Source organism: Microtus oregoni, unplaced genomic scaffold (genome assembly GCF_018167655.1).
Source record: "Microtus oregoni isolate MIOR12 unplaced genomic scaffold, Mior012 000002F_ref0000024, whole genome shotgun sequence".
Lineage (NCBI taxonomy): Eukaryota > Metazoa > Chordata > Mammalia > Rodentia > Cricetidae > Microtus > Microtus oregoni.
The window spans coordinates 55080759-55101338 of record NW_024543061.1 but is presented as its reverse complement, the minus strand read 5'-3'; the positions used below and the strand labels follow the sequence as shown (position 1 = coordinate 55101338).

At 48.4% G+C, this 20580-nt stretch overlaps 1 protein-coding gene across 1 annotated transcript in view; it reads right to left on the bottom strand.

Annotated features, from left to right (window-relative positions):
* Slc6a11 (solute carrier family 6 member 11) overlaps positions 1-20580 on the bottom strand; it is a 118994-nt gene that overhangs the window by 85458 nt on the left and 12956 nt on the right. Inside the window, exon 5 of the mRNA XM_041639958.1 lies at positions 5015-5147. Coding sequence (XP_041495892.1) covers positions 5015-5147 — 133 coding nt within the window. The remainder of the gene's footprint in view (positions 1-5014; positions 5148-20580) is intronic.

Below are 20580 nucleotides of genomic sequence, written 5' to 3'. Positions count from 1 at the left end.
GACTCAAGGTCTTATCCTTGAATCTGTTGCACACTGTTCCTCACTGAGGGCACAGAACGGGTAAAGACATGAATTTGAATTTTAGTGATGTTCTTTGTCAATGATAGGCCTTGGGCCAGCTTTATGGTCATCCATAACTTGGAAGAGTTTGCCTTAAAAACAGAGATGCCCTCAGAGGTGAACATACTGAATTCCAGAGGCTCTAGCAAGCCTTAGGAGCTGACTTGTTGAGGATCAGCATCCGGGCACTCAATTACCATTGCTTATATTAGCATGCACACTCTCACAGGCTGCATATTACCTGCCCTTGAGGATTGCACACTGCATGCTCACTGAGGACCACACTATCCACTGTCTTCACTGGCACAGAGTGGGATCTGGGCACTCCACCAGGCTTATAAATCAACAAGTGGGTAACAGAGCCCTTTCCTGCATCCCTTCCACTGGGAGAAGTATCTTCTGAGGTTGGGTTTATTCACTGAACCCCAGAAGATATTGAGGGCTGGCCTCTGTGGTGTCAGGTATCTTCTAGAGGAGATACCAATGCCAGAGAAACCTTGTGGCTCATCCTGGCCATCCTGAACACTGTCTCTGTTGTACAGTGATGGAGACTTGCCTTGTGTTATGCCACAGCTTCCCCTGGGATCTGTATGCTGGTGATCTGTTCCTTAATGCATCGATTATGAGGCCATGCCAGTCGTATCTGCCTCCCTGACTATGGGAAGAACTGAGCAAATTGTGCTAAACTCAGGGGCAGCTTTTAGCCAGTAGAAAGGAGGAACCAGGAACTTTACTCACATTAATGAGCATGTCATCTAGACATGTCTGCTGAGCTCTGATTCTGGGAGGCATGCTGGATCCTCAGGAAGGTGATGCAGAGGAGATACCAACCTATCCAGAGACCTTAACAGTCCAGAGAAGATGGATGTCTCCTTCATTGGAGAATGCCTTGCGAACAGCTCTGGCCAGGGTCCCCATGCTGGGTCCAGGGGCAACCACTGCCTACACAGGACATCTCAGATGACCCCATGTTTTATTTTCAGATGCTTTTGTACAGAATCCAAAAGACTTCTAGGTTCCGGATTCATATCCAAGATGCAGTGGGTAAAATACAGAAGCTAGTTCACGCCATATATCCCACCCACCCAACACACTCTAAGTGTACCCAACAACACAGGGCTTCTCATTCTCCATAAGCTGCTAGGTGTGACCTTGGAATGCCACCATTCATAAAAAGCTGAGGGCCTGGCCTGACACACTTGGTCTGTGACACTGGACAGGTCCCACCTTTGTTTTCCATGCCTTAGCTTTTTCATGCATAAAGTCAGGGTGGTGTGGGCTTGGTACTTTAGTTCTGGCAAAATAGCTCTCACTCTGCATGTCACTGTGGCCTTGGGGACACAGGGAGTTCCTATGGACCCCAGCCTGCAAGAGTATGGGCCATCAGCTCACCAGATTTAACATCGGTACTGCTTTGAAAAGCATTTGTTCAGACATATGCAGCAACCTCATATTACCTACTACGTGCTAAGCAGTCTCTTTAACCTCTTCCTAATTAGGTCACAAGAAAGCCATCAGTGTCCTCAGGATGCTGCAGATGGTGTGACTATGCCCTTATGCAGAACATGGGCTGTACGGTCACCAGTGCTAGGATTTCAGCCCCATCTGCTGCATCCCGCTTGAGGGTACTTGAGTTAGTGGCTCCATCTGCTGCCTCTGAAAACAGAGCTACCGAGCTCCCGCCTTGCAGGGATATTCCAAGGCCTGAGTGGAACAGCCACAAGACCCAGCACAGTGAATGGCATTGCTTCACCAAGAACTCCTGTTATGACTAGTTATGGTTGTCACTTCTATCAAAGATGTGGCAAGGGGGCCAAGGAAGCCGTGCACTCGTGATGTTAAAATAGTCTACATGTCAGTCAAGGGTATACCAATGGGTGTGGTGCCACACATGCGCAATCCCAACTCTCAGGAGGTGGAGGCCAGAGGATCAAGAGTTTAAGATCATCTTCAACCACACAGAAAGTTCCAGGCCACACACACATACAAAAAGAGTCCTAGGAAAGCAGAGGCCAAAGTTCTGAGGGGAGGCTGAGGCACATTCACAAGACACCTATAACCAGGCAGGTTGATCACTCAGTCTTGGTTCTCCACCTGTGAAACAGGACACTAATTCCCCAAAGGAGGAGTGAGGTGTCCAAGGCAGATGTACCATCCTGCACCAAGTGAAGGGCCAGGAGGGAAGACATGGCTAAAGATGTGCTTGCTTCTCCTCCTCTTTCTTGGCAGCTTCATCTGAAATTCCCCAGCCTGCGCCTGCCCTTCCTAGAGCCCAGTCACGCAGTAGGAGTTCTCTGACACCTGGGCTGCCCACCGCCCCAGACCACAGCACACAGTCTGTGCAAGAGTTGAGGGCAAATGTATCTTGCTGTGGCCACATGCTGGGCTCTTATGGGCAGCTCAAGTACATAAACCAACCCCAGGTGGCTCAGCGCTCCTTGTGCCACACATCACTGCTGCCCAGCCAAGCCCACTGAGCCAGGCACAACCTCCAAGAGGCAGTATCTGTGGCCGTCCTGAGGCATTTCTATCAGCTTACTGGGCATGATGCAGGGTGCACTGTCTTCACTTCTAGGAACCCTCTGAGGGCTGGGAAGATGGTTCAGCAGGGAAAGCAGGCTGAGAAGCCTGACAAGGCACCTTTGATTCCTCAGACCCGCACTGTTGAAAGTTGAAACAGAAACAACTCCAGTAATCTGTCCTCTGATGCCCTGTCCCCCAAACACATACATACAACACATAGATAAGGAAAAATGCAATGGAAACATGAAACCCACTGAATTATGCTAGTCTATAGCAGGACTTAGAAACCAATTTTAACATTTTTCTTCTTTTCGTTTTCCCTGTCTTCCTGTTCTTGCTCCTCCTCCTCTTTTAAATTGGGTCTTGTTGGGCAGCCCAGGCAGACTCTGAACCCAGTTTTCCTAACCGGGCTCCTAAGCACTGAGGTACAGGTGTGCATGACCACTCCCAGCTCAGAAACCACTCCTTTAAAAATAGTCTATCTTTATATAGGATTCTTGAAAATCTCTGCTCCCTCAGCACTTCCTGCAGACTATTGCACTGTTCAGCCCTAACAAGAACCTTGCACCCTGTGGTCTCATCATGCAGCCAACTCACATTATCTTCTATAGAAGGGAAACTGGGACTCAGAGACGTGAACCCGGGCACCCGAGAACATAGCCAGTGAACGACAGACATGGTGATTGAGTCCTGAGTTTTTGTTGTTGTTGTCCTTAAGATTTATTTTTAAAAGTGTGCATGTGTGTGTGTGTGTGTGTGTGTGTGTGTGTGCATGTACACACATGTGTAAACATCAGTGCAGACACAGATGCCTGCTGAGGCCAGAGGCCCCAGATTCCACGGAACTGGAATTTCAGGAGGCTGTGAACCACTCAACACGGATGCTGGTAGCTGAACTCAGGTCCCCTGGAAGAGCACCACGTACTCTCGACTGCTTAGCCATAGCCAGCTCTCTGGCCACTGAGGCTGGCTTTTAACCATCCAGTTACCCTCCTCTTCAGCTAAAGGAGGGACACAGGGAAGAGCAAGGTGACAATCTAAAATACAGCAAAACTGTCGGCAATCTTTATTTGCAAAAAGAGGGGAATTCTATTGTCTTTATGGCATAATAACCCACAGAAGGCAAAGGCTAGATGATCACCATGGCTTCAGGGACACAAAGGTCCTTTTTCTTCCTGCTGGGATTCCCCGGTACCTCCGGATAGCCTTTCGGCACACACTGTTTTACTCATGTGTCATTCTCCTGCCTGCGTTCTCTCTGTGTTCTCCCGACTTCCCTCCTGTGGGCTACCTTGCCTCCCACGCCCTAGCAGGTTCTTTATCTCACCCACCCCTGAGGGGCTTCAGGGGAGATGCTTTCACAAAGGAACTCAGAGTTGCGGGTCCCTCTGTCCTCGGAGGTGTCACCTCTAGCTCTTGTCCCAGTCAAGAACTTTAAACACACACGTCACCCACATCCATTAAGAGTGATGGGGTCAGGCAGGCTCAGGTACAAGGAATAGTTCCTTCCCTATTTCTCATAAGAACATAAAATGAATTTACAGACAAGAGACCAATGGGCTCGATGCTCAGCCACAGGAACAGGAGCAGCAGGGGGACAGTGAGTTCTAAACATCGCCAATGAATAACTTTTCTTTCAGTTCCTTCCTTACTTCCTTTTCTTTTTCTTTCTTTTTTTGGAAACCATACAAGCAAGCTGGACATGGCCACAAATGTCACACTTCTCGCCCTCTGTCAATCTTGCAATAGCCCAGTCTATGTTGTACTCTGACCCAAGCAAGGCCCCTGTGCTTTCCAGCTCCCCTGTGGTTGGAAGAGGCTGTGGCCCAGATTCTGACGAGCAGCCTTCAAGTGGAGGGGACTCATACAATTCTCAGACAGCTCAGAGTTGACCTCCATCTCCCTTTCCTCCTCTCCTGTGACCCTGGAGACCGCCTGCTATATATGGGACAGCAGGGCTACCAGACAGAAGTCATTGTTCCCCTCCACACTGCAGGGACATGAGACATAGGCAGCTAGGGTGGTTGGTGGGAAAGCCTGAGTTGTCTGCCTGGCATGTAACCGGAGTCAGGCTCAGCACGGTAAGAATTACAGTCCTAGCTGTTGGGCATATTCCGGTTTTTAGCACATCTTATCCTACCTTACCTTATGTGACTCTTGACTCACTCAGAGAGGAGGTATAAGGCTTTGTTATTCCACAGAGGAGAAAACCAAAGCTTAAAGCAAAGCAGAATAGCCCTGAAGTGTGCGAGAGCTATGTGAAGAATTCGGCCCTTGGCTCTCAGATGGACTCCTTGTCCAAAGATCTTCCTACCTCTCAACTTAGAGATGCTGTTTCCAACATGAGTTTCTTGGTGATCTAGGTCACTTGGTTGCTTGTGTAAAAACCATCTTCTACGTGCGGCCAGCTGCGCAACAGCTAACCTCTTACCTTTCCGGTAGACTTGGTTCCTTTCCAGATGCAGAAGTAGCAGATGGTCCAAGCAGCCAGGAGACACAATGCCAGCTCCCAACGGAGGTTCCCAATGTGCTCAATGCCATCAGATATAGCCAAGACCCGGCGTCTGTAGGGAGAGGGTGTGAGTCACCAGACTGAAGATGTCCCATTGTGCCCCTACCTGGAGCAGAGCCAGAGCAATAGCGGAACAAGGATGGACTGTCCTCCAATGCGACCACCCACCACCCTGTCATTCACTAACTGTGAGACACCGGGCTGGGTAGGAGGCCTCTGAGAAAGACAAAACCCAATCGGTGGTTTTGTGGAATTGTGCTATGGTTAAAAAAAAATAAGGAAAAAAAGTCCGTGGTAAAATGGACTTAGGAATTATCCAATCAAGTCTGGTGTATCCAGGAGACTGGATTACTATGTAAATAGTCTTTAAGAAGAGATTACATATTACTTCCCTGCCGAACTCAAGGGTGGTCACAGCACTATAGAGCATGTGTCAAATCAGAGAGAAGTGTCCAGAGCCAGGTGCCATGGTTCTCCAGCTCCCGTTTCTCCCTTTGCTGTGATTATAGAAGAGTGTCATGGTGAGGCTTCTAGTGGCCCCATTCCTAAAGGACCGCCAGAGACACAGTGCAAGCAGTAAGTAAAGACTGATTTGCACCACCCAATCTCTGGAGTGCTTATATTGCTGCAACCTAACTCAACCAATCCTTGTTGCTGCGGGAGCCCCTGGAAGCTTCCTGGGAGAAGGAGTGTAGGGTCTACACTTTGAAGGGAGGCGTGGAGACGTTCTGGGTCAAGTGAAACCTTTAAACCTATAGACACGAGTGTGGTGCATTTGAGAAACAGAGACACAGGGCACAGAGAGCAGACGGAATGGTGGGAGCAGACAGAGGAGGGATCGTGACAAGGGAGAAGAGGACCCATGCTAAAGGGGAGGGGTGCCCATACCAAAAGGTCATACAGCAACAAGGATAACAGATATGCTGTAAATGCCTCCACCATGGCCTTCTCCAAGGGCCCATCGATCCTTCAGAGCCGACGACTGCCTGGCTCCCAGAGCCCACCCCAGGGCTGGGTTTCTTTAAAGTCAAACTCGCCACGCTCCATATTGTGTCCAACCGTGGCACCAGCACAAACCCCCTCTACACTTGCTCCACGAACCCCATTCTGGCTGCCAAGCCACCCCCACCAGACGGTGCCAGTCGCCTTTAGTGCTCTGAGAATGTCCCCAGAGAAAGGAACTCCCATCCCACCGAGCATGAAAGCCACCCTCAGTGTCTGTCTCCCTGGGAATCAGTTCGGGTCTGATTCCGCATTAATTACTCAATGACACCAATTAGCACTGGTCAGCAGGCTCCCTGCAGCCCCAGCCCCTGCTGGAGCGATCAGGCAGGCCCCCAAACAAAATCAGACTGTGGGCAGCCATGGGGTTACTAGAAATCAGCTCACGGCTGGAAGAAACAGGAGCAACCCTCAGCACACTTCTCCTAGGGGCCTCCTACGTGCTGGGCGCTACCTTTGGTTCTGAGAATAGAGGGTCAGTATGTTAACTAGCCTAAGCTGGGCAAAGGAAGTGTGCAAGCTAAGTAAGAAGAAAGAAGCCGACTGGCCAGTCCCAACAACCACGGTTCTTGCTTCTAACACTTTTAGCAGTCTTCAACTTGAATTCATTGGCAGATCTCACAAGGCCTTAAAGAAAGTCTAGCGTGGAAACTAAAAAGCATCTTTGCCCAGTAGATCCCTTAGAGTATTGGACCAGGCCTTCTGTGGACTTCTTACCAAATGAAAGGTTTGGACTCAGAGAAGCAGGACCCCAGGCATGGAGAAGAAAGTGACAGTTGCTATCTGAGTCATTTTTAACTTTGCCATTTTCTTTACAGGAATTGGGGGGATGAAATCTCCTCTCCCTTCTTCTCCTGGCTCAGGTCTATTTACCCTTCAAAGTATGTCTTACACATAATTTCCTATAGGAAGTTTTTTTGGGCTCCTGTAGCAGTCAGGACAGGCTGAGTTTTGCCACAGTAACAAGCATCTCCCGCAAAGATCTCAAAGGTGGAAAGCAACAATATTCTTTCCTTGCTCCTTTGAGTCATTACTGCAGGGATAGAATTTCTCACTAGAAATGTCATCACTCCCTAAGTTGTGTATGTAATTTGGGGGTGCCCAATGCGTCTCCTTTCTTCATATTAGGAACCCTGTAGCAGGTGTACATCTATTGTCATATAAACACCACAAAAGGCAGCCCATTAATTGAAGAGGAGAAAACACTATACAAGACCCTGGGTCCCTGAGCATGGCTGTGCCATGGCATGCTCTGCCTCTGACTATTCAAGGTTTGGAACAGCTTATGAAAATACATACAGGTTACCCAGCTAGTAGGTGTGTGTGTGTGTGTGTCTGTGTGTTCTTATTGGTGGACTTATATGATGAACTGGGGATCTGAAGTTTGAAAACACACAGGGACAGAGAGAGGAAAGAGGAGTGACCTGGCGGAACACCCCTCTCCACATTGTGGAAGCTGCAAGCCTCAGAGGTCTCTGGTGCCTTCTTACTTAACTGAACAATCTCATTTCCCAACTGGGAAGCAGCACACAAAAAGCCACAGCGGATGAACTGCTCTTTTGTTCCATCAGACTCTATTTGAAAACATCTTCAAACTATTTTCTTTACGTTGAACCAGTGCTGATTGTCACCCAGAAGGTTCTGGAGAAAAGTGGGCTCAGTAGATGGGGTTCTCAGTTTTCTGGGCTGTGGGGTTGTTTTGAAACCCACAAGGGCAGCTTTTGAGAGTGTGGGGGCTGGGGCACTCCACAGCAGAGACTCGGAGAAGGCACAGCTCTTCCTGGGAAAAAGCTTTCTTAATGACCCTCCCCCATAAAGCGCTGGAGCACAAGAGGCGGCTGAATGAGGAAGAGCTTGCTGCCAACATGCTGGCCGGCAAGGACCCAGGACCGGACCTCTGGACACTGTGCCCGGAGTGGATGCATTCAGCACTCAGGACTAGCCAGAGCTGCTGGGGGAGATGAGTGTATGCAAGTCACACTAACTGAGCACTAGGCAATGGCACTGGAGTTGATCCAGAGAGCTCCTGTTAGCATCTTTCTGGAGACTTACACCTGGAGGCTGAGACCTCTGCCTAGAGGGACAGGGACAGGTGTCTCCAGCGCTTGGCACATAACAAACAGCTGGACTCAAGCCCAGCTCTGTTTCCAGCCAGGTGCTCCACCTTGATTGGAGAGCATCACCTCTCTGGGCCTCAGCTTTCTCATCTGTAATAAGGCAATGATGGTACCTCGCTCCAAAGGCTGCTCAGGCATAAGAGCATCTAACCCGTCACATAAACCTTGAGGCAGGGACACATTATTAATGCTTTAAAGATGGAAAAACTGAGGTACAGCCAGGTTAAGGAACTTGGCTAGAGTCACATCAGTAAGTGATGGAGCTTGGGTAGGAACCTGGAAGAAACCACGCTACCCCTTGGGTTTCCCAGAACCCCAACATCACAACTACATTTATTCTAGCCTTACTAACTCCAGTTCCCATTCAGAGCTACTGCAAGGACTGAGCACCATTAGGATGGTGGGTGTTGCGTCAAGTCTAGAGGTCCCATAAGAGCTCAGGACCCAGTGGGAAAGAGAGATAAGAAAACTGCCCGCCATAAAGAAAACAGTGAAGCCGCAAGGCACAGTGGGACATTGTCACTAAGGTCAACACCAGTATCAGAACATGGAGGTAGTGGGGGTACTGGAAGGTAGGAAGGCAGTTAGCAAAGAAGGCAGAGAGAGAGAGCGCGCCTGTGCTGCCAGTGTGGAATCAGAGCTGCAGGGGAGGCAGAGCAGGTGCCTTACAGTATGTGGGGCTGCATCCCACAAGGGTGGTGGGAGCTGAGAAGAGTCTAAAGAGGGGTGGTTCCCTATTAGGTAAGACAGGTGCTTCTGGAAACCCAGCTCCAGCTGTATCAGGAAGAACGAATTATAAAGATGGGGCCACATGGGGTGCCTGGTGCAGACTTCACCTTAGTTTGGGAAGCAAATGGGTGCTGTTGGGATCACGGTAGGAAGCGTCGGGCATGATGGGTGAATGAGTTCGAAAGTGGCAGAGGCAAAAGGTGACTGCCTGAAATACGAGGGCCATGGACCCCTCAGATGAGGAGGGAAGAAGACCCAGAGGAAGGGCGGTGAGACAAGGGAAGCCAACAGGGGGAAAGCAGTGGGTGACCCTCATTCTTTAAAACAGGACAGTGTCCTCGATTTCTTTCTATTTCTGTGACAAAACACTATGAACAAAAGCAATTTGGAGAAGAAAGGGTTTATTTCATCTGACAGTTTGTAGTCCACCATGGAAGGAAGACAGGAACTAAAGCAGAGGCCATGAAGGGGTCCTGTTTCCTGGTTTGCTTTTTATGGCTGGCTCAGGCTGCCTTCTTATAGAACCCAGGTCCACCTACCCAGCGCTGGCACCACTCACAATGGGCTGGGCCCTCCTACATTAATGATCCATCAAGAAGATGCCCCACAGAAATTGCCTTCAGGCCACCGTCAAGGCCGAGAGCCTCACGCATAGGAAGAGAGCCCTCAGTGAGGCGGCTCCTTCAGGGAACACAGGCGCTAAAGGCACACACAGCATAAAGGCTGTCAGAAAAGAGTTCCAGACACAGGAGGGCGAGACAGGGGCAGGGGCGCGAGAGGAGGGATGGGGAAGAACTCTCCACAGAGAGAAGGGAGGTGAGAGGAACCAGGCCCAGAGCATACAGTGTGCTTCCTTACTAGAGACTGAGGGAAAGGGTGGGGAGAACTGACAGTGGAGGGGCTGTGACAGGTGCTATGGCTAGGAGCACCCATCTCACTTCATTTCGTCTTCATAGCAAACAACTCCTGCCAGGGAGCTAGCAACATCATCCTCTATGTTCATGGAGCATCGACTCTTGACCCCGCAGATGCAAGGCCCTTCCGTAAAGCATGGTGAAGCATATGTACAGAACCTGGCACAGCCTGCTGCTTGCTCTAAACCATCTCTCAAGTACAGATAGCACCTCACTGGGCACAGGGCTCTGAACAGCTGATCTATGCTGCTTAGGGACTGATGACCCGGAGAAAAATCAATACTTTTGGGACCAATGCAATTCTTTTTTTTCTTTTTCTTTTTTCTTTCCTTTTTTCTTTTCTTTTTTTTTCTTTTTTTTTTTTTTTGAGTATCTTCAGTCTGTGATTGAAACCTGAGATTCAGAACCCAGACATAAGCATTGACTGCACTCATGAAAGGCCCAGGCTGTTGAGGTAACTGCCCAGGGTGGGCTTGTAGGATTGGAATCAAGTTCTTTGGCTGACGCCAGCTACCTGGTGGAGATCTACCAAGGGGAGGGTGTCTTGGGCTTTGATATTCTGTTTTTGAGGGTCTAAAAGAATTATCTGGAATTCCCAATGGGTTCCTCCAGCATCCCTCTCCTGTACCTCTAGATGGTTCACCTACCTAGTGTGTTGGCTCTGAGAAGAAGGCAACAGTTTCTGAAGATGAAGTATCTGACCAGAGGCTGCAGAGTTGGAGACCAGCACTTGCCCCCTTCTCTCATTCTGTCCCTCCCTCCATTAGAGCCTGAGCAAGGCCATGCAAGGGACAGTTCCCATCCTCCCCTGGGATGCCTCATCTTCATGTCCTGCACGGAGCCTGGAAACAGATCACCTTTCTTTAACCTGCCATGTGGGAAAGTGCTGGCAGGGACGTAGAGATGGCCTTAAAAACTGGCGCAAAGGGCTAGGCTATAAATAGCAGGGCTGGTCTCCCAAAGCAACCAGCTACAACAACAAAAAAAGGCCTATCACCAAAACAAGTGTGCTTCCCTGGCCCCTTTGGGGAGCCAGGGCTGCCTCCTGGATTCTACTGCCCAGATTCTGCTCCCACTCTTCCGGGAACAAACTCAGCTCTCCCACTCTTCCCATTCTTGGGGGCTCTTACAGTGTCCACAGCCCAGCCTCTCCCCCCACAATCAAGCTGGAATAGAAAGGGAGACTCTCCCTCCATGTGAATGCCTTGTCTTGGGGGGCAGCCAGATCAGAAGTGCATCTTGTAGGCGGCATTAGAACCCCCAGAATCCAAGAGAAAGTACACACTCAAGGAAAGAACTTGGTATGGAGTATTTAGGGCTTTCTCTAGTCTCTTCGGTCTCCATAGAACCTTGCTGATAGCTAAACAAGTCTTCCAACAGCTCTCTGCTTGTCTCCACTCTGCTGATTCCTCTTCAGGGAGTCTTCTTCTCAATTCCCCCAAGCTCACAAAGCTTTACCCACCCCACACACTCCAGCACAGACCACCCTCCGTGCCTCCTTGTTCTCATTCCCACAGCAGGGCCATCCACATACGGTGCTGACATGTAGCACCGTGTGCCGGGTGTGTGCACAGCTCCATGGAGGGTCAGAGAGCAAATGCTTGAGGCTTTGCAAGGCATCTATCTCCATTCCAGCCACCAGCTCTGTCCCTGCAGTGTGGGTGCTGCCAGGGGCAATCTGCAAATGAGTGAACGTGGCTCTCTGCCAATAAAACTTTATTTACAGAAACAGGGACTTGGCCAGTAGCTTGCTGACCCCTGTGACTTCTCCAAGACATTCGGAGTTCTCAGCCCACAGTGGAACCTCATTCAGGAAAACACTGCCCACTCCAGACTTCCTGAGCGACTCTCTTAGAAGGCCTGAAATAAAGACCCCAATCACTGTCTAACCTAGTGCTCTCCGGATGCCTTTAAAGGCATCCTTCAAGGGGATGCTGAGCAAAACCACAGTAAGGCTCACTCCCCAGCCAGCAGGACGGCTGCAATGCAAAAGGCAGAACATAACAAACATCACCAGAAGCAATAGAGTCTCATAAATCATAGAGCTGCAGCATAGATCAGTGGCCCTGGGGAGCAGAGTGGCACTTTTGTTAAAAAGTTAGACACAAAAACCTAACAATTCAGGCTAGCAAAGTGGTCCAGCAGGTGAAGGTACTTGCCATGCAAACCTGATGGGCCAGGTTCAATCTCTGGAACCACGGCATGAAGAGAGAACTGACTTTTTGTTTGTTTGTTTTTCGAGATAGGGTTTCTCTGTGTAACAACCTTGACTGTGCTAGAACTCACTCTGTAGACCAGGCTGGCCTTGAACTCAAAGAAATCCACCTGCAACTGCTTCCCGAGTGCTGGGATTAAAGGTGTGTGCCACCACAATCCAGTGAGAACCGACTTTTGAAAGCTGTACCTCCATTCATACATGCCCATAATCTCTCTCACACACATGGGCACATGCACACACACACACACACACACACACACACACACACACACACACACACTAAGAACTAAGATTTAAATTGAAAAGAGTCCACCTGGCAATTCTACTCCTGAGTACCAATTGCCCAGAAGTAGAAAGCATAGAAAACATAGGCCCAACCGCAAACACACCCATTTATTTTCCCAACAGCATTTAGTCCTCGCAGCCCCACGGAGAAACAGCTCAAACATTCACCAACTTACAAACACCAACAAAATACATTGTGTTCATATCACATAGATTTTATTATTTTAATAAAAGGAATGAGGTGCAGGGTGAAGATTCTTAACCCCAAACCCAAAGTGCTCCAAAATCAGAACCCTTTGGAGTGGCAATTTGACATTGGATGTAGAAAACTCCACACCTGGCCTTACAGAAACAGGTCCGTGTAAAATCCAGGAATTCTAGGAGCATCGTACAAAGTTGCCTTCACTCTGTTTGTATCAGCTGTGTAGGAAACATAAATGATTTTGCATTTAAACTTGGAGTAGATATTCCAAAAGTTAGGGTGGAGAATTACAAAGTCTGAAACACTTCTGTTCACTGTCTAGCAGTGCAGATTAAGAACATCCTTCCTGCACTGAGTCTGGATGTAGCTTCACAGACAGACCCTCAAGACAGTTACATGAAAGAAGCTGATTACCAAAGACCCAACTCCATTTCTATCTGTCTAGACGAGGTAAGTTCACAGAGACAGCAGATGAGAAGCAGCTTGGAGGCAGGAGCAGACACGCAGTAGATAGCAGAGACTAGCCTGGAAATGGGAACAGTCTAAGCCTGTGTTGTGATGTTTCCCTCTGGAAGTTTACTCAAGACAACTGAACTGTGTGCTTAAAATGGTCTCAACGTACAGCATGTAAACTGTACCTCAACAAATCTGCTGAACTGTTCAAGAGGAAGTGCCCTCCCAAGTTTCTGCTTTTCCAAGGCTGTCCCAAACTGTCTGAGGTTGTCTCCAACTGTCTTGAGGTTTCAATTACCTATGGTTTGCCATAGTCTGAAAATATTAAATGGAAAAATTCCAGAAATAAACAACTTGTAAGCCTTCAATGGTATGTCACTCTGAGTAGCACGACAAAATCTCTCACTGTACGGCTACCATATTGTCTAAGACTGCCCCTTTGATCAACGCATCCACAGTCCATATGCTACCCACCTGAGACGCTAGCCTTATTTTCCTTAACGAGGATCACAAAGTGCAAGAATGGGGATTTGGTGACTTTGTCATGGTGTTATTATTTGATGTTACTATTAGTTATTGCTGTCAAATACTGTTCCAAATTTATCCAGTAAACTTTATCACAGGTCTGTAGGGAAAAACACAGTATCTGTAGGGTTCAAATTTCCTGTGGTTTTGGAACTCTGTGGTTGAGAGAATGTCCTTTAAGAATAAGGGGGCTACTACAATTCTAGCATTGGGTGTGACATGGACAGAACCCCAGAAACTTACGCTTGTCATTTGTTTTACAACCATCATTCAGAAGAAGTATAGATACCACACACACGTTTGACTTGCTGTGGGGGTTTGAATGAGAATGTTGCCCATAAGCTCATGTGTTTGAATACTTGTGAGATGAGGCTAGTTAGTCTAACAGTGGGCACATTCGAGACAGTAAGGACACAGAGACAGGCCCCCAAAGCCTGCTCCTCCTTGGGAGGAGTGGATAGAGTTCTAAAGGCCCAAGACAAGGACACCCAGGGAAGATGGAGAAGCAGAGAACTGCATAGATTCTGGGGTCTCACTGTAGCTTCATGATGAAATCTGTTCTCATGCATGAGACCTCAAGGTTGTTTGTCTGGAACTAGGATCCTTCTCCTACCTCTTCAGCAGGACTAGGGGAGCTCGAGGTGTTGTCCGAGCATAGTTATGCCCATAATTGCTCTGCACTAGTAAGCAACCATAAGCTCGGGGATACTCAGCCTCCTGTGCTCCACTCACTCATAGAGCAGGTTTTACTTAGAGGCTGGCGGAGAGCCACAGTTGTGGTGGCCAGACAGTAGTCAAGAGACACACAGTCAATGGCAATGAGGAGTGGTCTGCCAGAGGCCACCTCTGCCCTGTTCCTTCACTCCTTTGACAGTTAAGTAGAAAGTGAGGGTGGAAAGGCTGCTGGGAGCGACAGGAGCAGATGAACCAAGAGGAGCCACTATGTCAGCTTCCATACCTCACTGAATACAAACACTGTTCCATGGACAATGGGCTGCATCTGATAAACCTGCTGACAGCTGGGACACCCAGAGAGAAAGGAGAGCTAGGCACAGTTACCGAGCATCCTGGAGCTGTGTGTGACACAGCACACTGTGAGTACTGCTCACTTACCCCCGAGACTGCAGGCTGACTTCAAGCTGTAGCCCCTGTCCTGTTCCATGTAGAGACAGGATAGGACACACATCTCTAAGCTGGGAACAAACCTCAGGCCCCAAGTCAAAGCACAGCTCATGAATGTTCACTATTTCCACACCCTGTAAAGCTGAGCATGGTAAACAAAACAGTCATGAAACCAGGGGTGTCTCCACAGACACCATGCTATGGAGGAAGAACCTGAGGGTCTGAACTACTTACTCAAGGTCTATGAAGGAGCCTTGGGTGGCTCAAGCTCTGGGGACCCCTCCCTATTCTGGATGTCATTCATCTGCCCACTCAGTGGGAGGACCATAGAGCACAAGGGAACAGAGGTAGGTGTGTGTGTGCATGCAAATCTTGACAGTATAATATGCTTTTATAACTGTTAAAAAAAAACCAATCTGAAGTCATGATGGAATAGACATCTAAGCCACTCTGCTTCTGACCCTGCACTAAAGTCATTTATTCCCTGTTGCTTCATGCCACCAGTGAGAGGGCCACAAAGGGCATGGCAGAGTTGGCATCAGTTCACCAGCTCCCATCTTCCCAATGGGTAACATTTAGGACCACTCTCACACTCTACTTCTGACCCAGTTGGACACTGAGGTACTTTTTCAAGTCGCTTCCTACGGGAGCCCCTTAGAATCCCTCCCTTTCCTATCAGGAACATGTCCTACTTAATGGCATAGGGTTGCTGTCAAACTCTATGTGGGAAGCATACGCTGGTCAGACACCGTGCTGAGATACGGTGGGAAGCTGACAACGCTTCAGGTGCAGCAGAGAAGAGTGAGCAATGGCAGGAGGACACAAGTGGTGATCAGAGGCTCTGAACTAACTTAGGGGTGCTGCAGACAAGCTCCTTAACCTCTGACCTATTTCCCGAGACATGAGAATAATTCTCTGATCAGGTGGTGGAAGGAAGGAACAAGGTTAGATAGCTCTATGGTAGTAGTAGGGTACACAGTTGGGGCTATCTAAAAGTAACCCCTCTTTCCCTACTATAGCTATCAGGATATAAAAGGGAACCAACATGGGATTGCCCTCTGTATGCTACAGATATGTTTTATTACCATTGGTTAATAAAGAACCTGTTTGGGCTGATGGCTTAGTAGAGTAAAGACAGGTGAGAAAAATGGACAGAGATAGAGAGAGTAGAGAGAAAGTAGGTGGAGTCAGGAGATTCCATGTAGCTGCTGAAGGGGAAAGACACCAGCCACCAGTCAGAAACTTACTGGTAGGCCACAGCCTTGTGGTGATTCACAGATTAATTGAAATGGGTTAATTTAATATAAAAGTTAGCTAGAAATATGCCTAAGCTATTGACCAAATAGTGTTGTAATTAGTATAGTTTCCGTGTTATTCGGATCTGGGTGGCTGGGAAATGAATGAGGGGTCTCTGCCTATATAATGGCATGCCAACGTGAGCCAACTATATCCACATAAAACACACACACCTGGGCTGGAGAGACAGCTCAGTGGTTAAGAGCATTGCCTGCTCTTCCAAAGGTTCTGAGTTCAATTTCCAGCAACCACATGGTGGTTCACAACCATCTGTAATGAGGTCTGGTGCCCTCTTCTGGTCTGCAGACATACACACAGACAGAATATTGTATATATAATAAACAAATAAATAAATAAATAAATATTTAAAAACACATGGGGGGGATTAAGCACAATTTCATGGTAGCAGCATTTTCTCCATTGTGCTGTTTGCTAGAAACAAGCAGAGATGCATAATTCCTTTAAGAGAAGGCTTCCTGACTCAGCAGTAGCAGCAAAAACTGTGCGGCTCCTTTAAAAGGGTTTCCTGGTCCATGCTAGTTGCACAAACAGCTCTGGCTCTTTCATCAGGTGGAACACTTGAATGGGGTTTGTGGGCAGCATGCTGCAAGTTACTTGGTGGCAGCCGTGGGCCAACTGCTTACCAGAGTTGAGATGGTGAGTAAGTGATGGAGGAGGGTCATCTGTCTATGTGTTACTTTATTGGTTAATAAAGAGACTGCCTTCGTCTTTTGATAGGGCAAAAAAATTAGGTGGGCAGAGTAGACAGAACAGAATGCTGGGAAGAAGGGAAGTGAGGCAGTCACTATGCTTCTCCAACCCAAGACGGATGTAGGCTAGAATCTTTCCCAGTAAGCCACCACCTTGTGATGCTACATACATTAATAGAAATGGGCTAATCAAGATGTGAGAGTTAGCCAAGAAGAGGCTAGAGCTAATGGGCCAGGCAGTATTTAAAAGAATACAATTTGTGTGTTGTTATTTCGGGGCATAAACTAGCCAGGTGGCCAGGAGCCAGGCAGTAGGAATGCAGCCCGCAGCTCCTTCTACAAGTGAGGGTCTCAGAGCTGGCAGTAAAGGTACCACTGCCATATTGGAAGACTGAGAGAGGTGGAGCCAGCATTCAGTGCCACTGAGACCAAACTGATTACCATTTTAAAAGCACTTCAGGTCAGAAAATAATTACAGATATGCAATAAAAACAGATTCAGACAGAAATAAACCTTTGAACGAGTCACAGTGTGCTTAAAAAATACATATGTAGGCTTGAGAGAGAGAGAAGAAAAAGAATATAGACAGTTATAAAAAGAAATAAATAGTTTTAAAAAAGAAAACAAAGCCTTTAAAGAGATAGTTTGGACTGATACCTGTAAGAACCGGCTCCTGTTGCTGTCAAACAAACAAAAGAAACAAACCTTGATTCCTGGCCAATTTGTAACCTCTCATGAATCTTTATTGGGAAGGACCCACCCAGAATGTAAAGGATGGGGTGAGAAGACATCTTACAACACGGGGGGGGGGGGGGGGGGCTGGTGGAGCCTTTGTCTGGGCACAGGTATGTCATTTGCATCTGCGAGCAGCACAGCTGAGGCGCCACATTCCAAGATGGCTTCTATTGCTGTTTTCCCAACAGTTAAAGGCAGTTCTGCCCCAGCTTCCTTCTGCCTGGGCAGAAATCAGTTTTCTGTACCCAGGCCACACCCCACACCCCCAGGATGCAGGGCAGAGCTCTATCTTGTTTCCAGAGTTACAAAGCAGGCTCTTTCAGGGCAATCTACAGAATCATTCCCAATCATTCATAAACGCACTAGGTCCAGACAAACTTAGGAACTGTAATGGGGAGGTATTTTGTCAACTGGACACAAGCTAGAGTCATTGGAGAAGAGGAAACCTCAATTGAGAAAATGGCCCCAACAAATTGGCCTGTAGGCAAGTCTGGAGGGGCGTTTCCTTGATTAATGATTGTTGTAAGGGGGCCCAGACACTATGGGTGGCCAGGTGGCCCTGCGTTGTATGGAAAAGCAGACTGAGCAAGCCATGAGAACAGGCCAGTAAGCCACACTCCTCCATGGTCTGGTCTTTCTTCCTGCTAGAGTCCCTGCCCCGAATTCCCTCAGTGATAGGCTGTGATCAGGACACAAGGTCTAAGCAAGCCCTTTCCTCCCTAGGTAGTTTTTAGCCATGGTCTTTATTATAGCAATAGAAGGCAGACTGAGGCAGGGCCTCTCTCAGGTGTCTATCTGGGAAGGTCCAGCTTGCATTTGAGGTCTCTGGGTCAGTCTCAGAACACAACACACGTCCTCCATATTGAGGCCACAGCCCCTGCTACTCCTCTGGCCTCAGATCTTGCCTCTGGCGTATAAAGTTGTCACCCCACTTCTTTCAAATCCATACCCAAATGCCATCCACTCAGAGGGGCCCCAGTGTGACCCAGACAGTCTCAATTCCTTTAGCCTGATACTGTTTTCCTTGATTTACTAGGACACTTTCTCCTCTGGCTTTGTTCATGATGTGTCCCAGGCCCTCCACCTAGACCTGGTGTAGAGCAAACATTCTCTGAAGACATGCGCAGCAGCTCCCCTGATCCAGAGACCAGACGCTTCAAGATCTCCAGTAGCTGCCTGAAACCTTTACATACGCCATGCTTCTCCTATACATCCACATGCACAATAAACTCAATTTATAAAGCAGGCACAGGGAGACATTACAAAGGTCTTGGCCACCTGAGTGTATATTTTGTCCTTTGGGAGGCTGGAGCAGGAGGATTGCGAATTCCAAGTCAACCTGGAATTCAACAATTCCAATAAATGAGAAATTTGATGCCAGCCTAGGCTAAAGAGAGAAACTGTCCCCTAACACACACACACACACACACACACACACACACACACACACACACACACACGGGGTGGAGTGGTTTGATTTACTCTTTATGTAAAATAAAGCATTTTCTGGCTTCTCTTTGGCATATCTAAAACTCCACCATCTCTCTTGCACGCTTGGGCTATTTTTAAATAAAATAAAGGTCACCTAAACAGAAGCAGTTTCATCTCCATAGCATCTGACCAAGATGCCATGAGTGATGGACTGGCCTTGCACCTGTGCAATCGTGCCTCTCTCTCTCTCTCTCTCTCTCTCCCTCCCTCCCTCCCTCCCTCCCTCCCTCCAACTTCTCCCCCTCCACCCCAGGATAAATGACATCTCAGTCAGACGAAGCAGTATAAGATTTCATCTTACTACCTTGATTGGGGGCAACATTTTGGGGTTAGAGAGAGAGCTGGTGCCAGAGAAACTCCCTGGAATCCACAAGAATGACCACAGAGTCTGAGCAATAGTGGAGAGGGTGCCTAAACTGGCCATCTCCTCTAAACAGATTGGTGACTATCCTAATTGTCATCAGAGAGCCTTTATCCAGTAACTGATGGAAGCAGATGCAGGAATCCACACTCAAACACTGGACTGAGCTCTGGGAGTCCTGTTAAAGTGAGGGAGGAGGGATTGTATGATCAAGATCAAGGGGGGGTCAAGACCATGAAGAACCCACAGAGACAGCTGACCTAAGCTCATGGGAGCTCACACTCTAGACTGACAGCCTGGGAGCCTGCATGGGACTGACCTAGGCCTTCTGCATATATGTGACAGTTGGTCTGTTTGGTGGGCTCTCAGCAGTGGGATCAGGACCTGTCCCTGGCACTTGGGTTGACTTCTGGGAACCTGTTCCCCATGGTGGGTTGCCTTGCCCAGCCTTGATACAGGGGTGGAGCTTGGTCCTGTCACAACCTGGTGAGGCATGCTTTGTTCATGCCCATGGGAGGCCTGCTCCTTTCTAAATGGAGACAGAAAAGTGGATGGGGGGGGGGGCGGGGTAATTGGGAGGCGGGAACAGGAGGAGGGAGGGGAAACTATGTGCTTTACATACTATGTGGTCAGTATGTAAAACAAGTTTTAAAAATTTATAAAAAGATATTCTCACTCAAAAAAAAAAAAGATTTCATCTTACTACTCAGAACAGTATGAAACTGAAAACACGTGAACATGAATTAATTTATTTCTGGAATTTCCCACGTAATATTTTTGATCAGCTGATCACGGGCAGGTGGTAACTGCTGTAAATGAACAGACGCACCACGGCTCCACTCTCAGCCTTTCCTCACACGTACTGTGGCATTACAGCAAGTCCACAAGCCTCTACATGTGGCCTCAGTGACGATGCTGATGCTCCAGCCTGTGTTACTAGCACTACAGACAACCACGTGGACTTCTCATCGTCCTTCAAAGCCCAGCTCAGATCAGCGCCAGCACTTTCAGGAAGGCTGCCCCACAGACGGATAGGCAGGCTCCCTGTTCTTGGCTCTGGGCCAGGATCCCACAGCTCCATTGTCAGGTACATCAGAAACTTCACCCCCCCACACACACTTCCTGGCTTCCTCCTCTAGATTGGGTGCTTCTCGTGTCTCTGGGTACAGGTGTGGTGAGCACACCCAGGAGAAGTTTGGAAAACGTTTAAGTTGTGTATTGAGCGTGTGCTAGGTGCTCTGTAAACATTGCCTCATTCGACGCTAACGTGACACATTCAGCTGTGTACAGAGGAGCACACGGGCTTCCAGAGGCCACACCAGTCG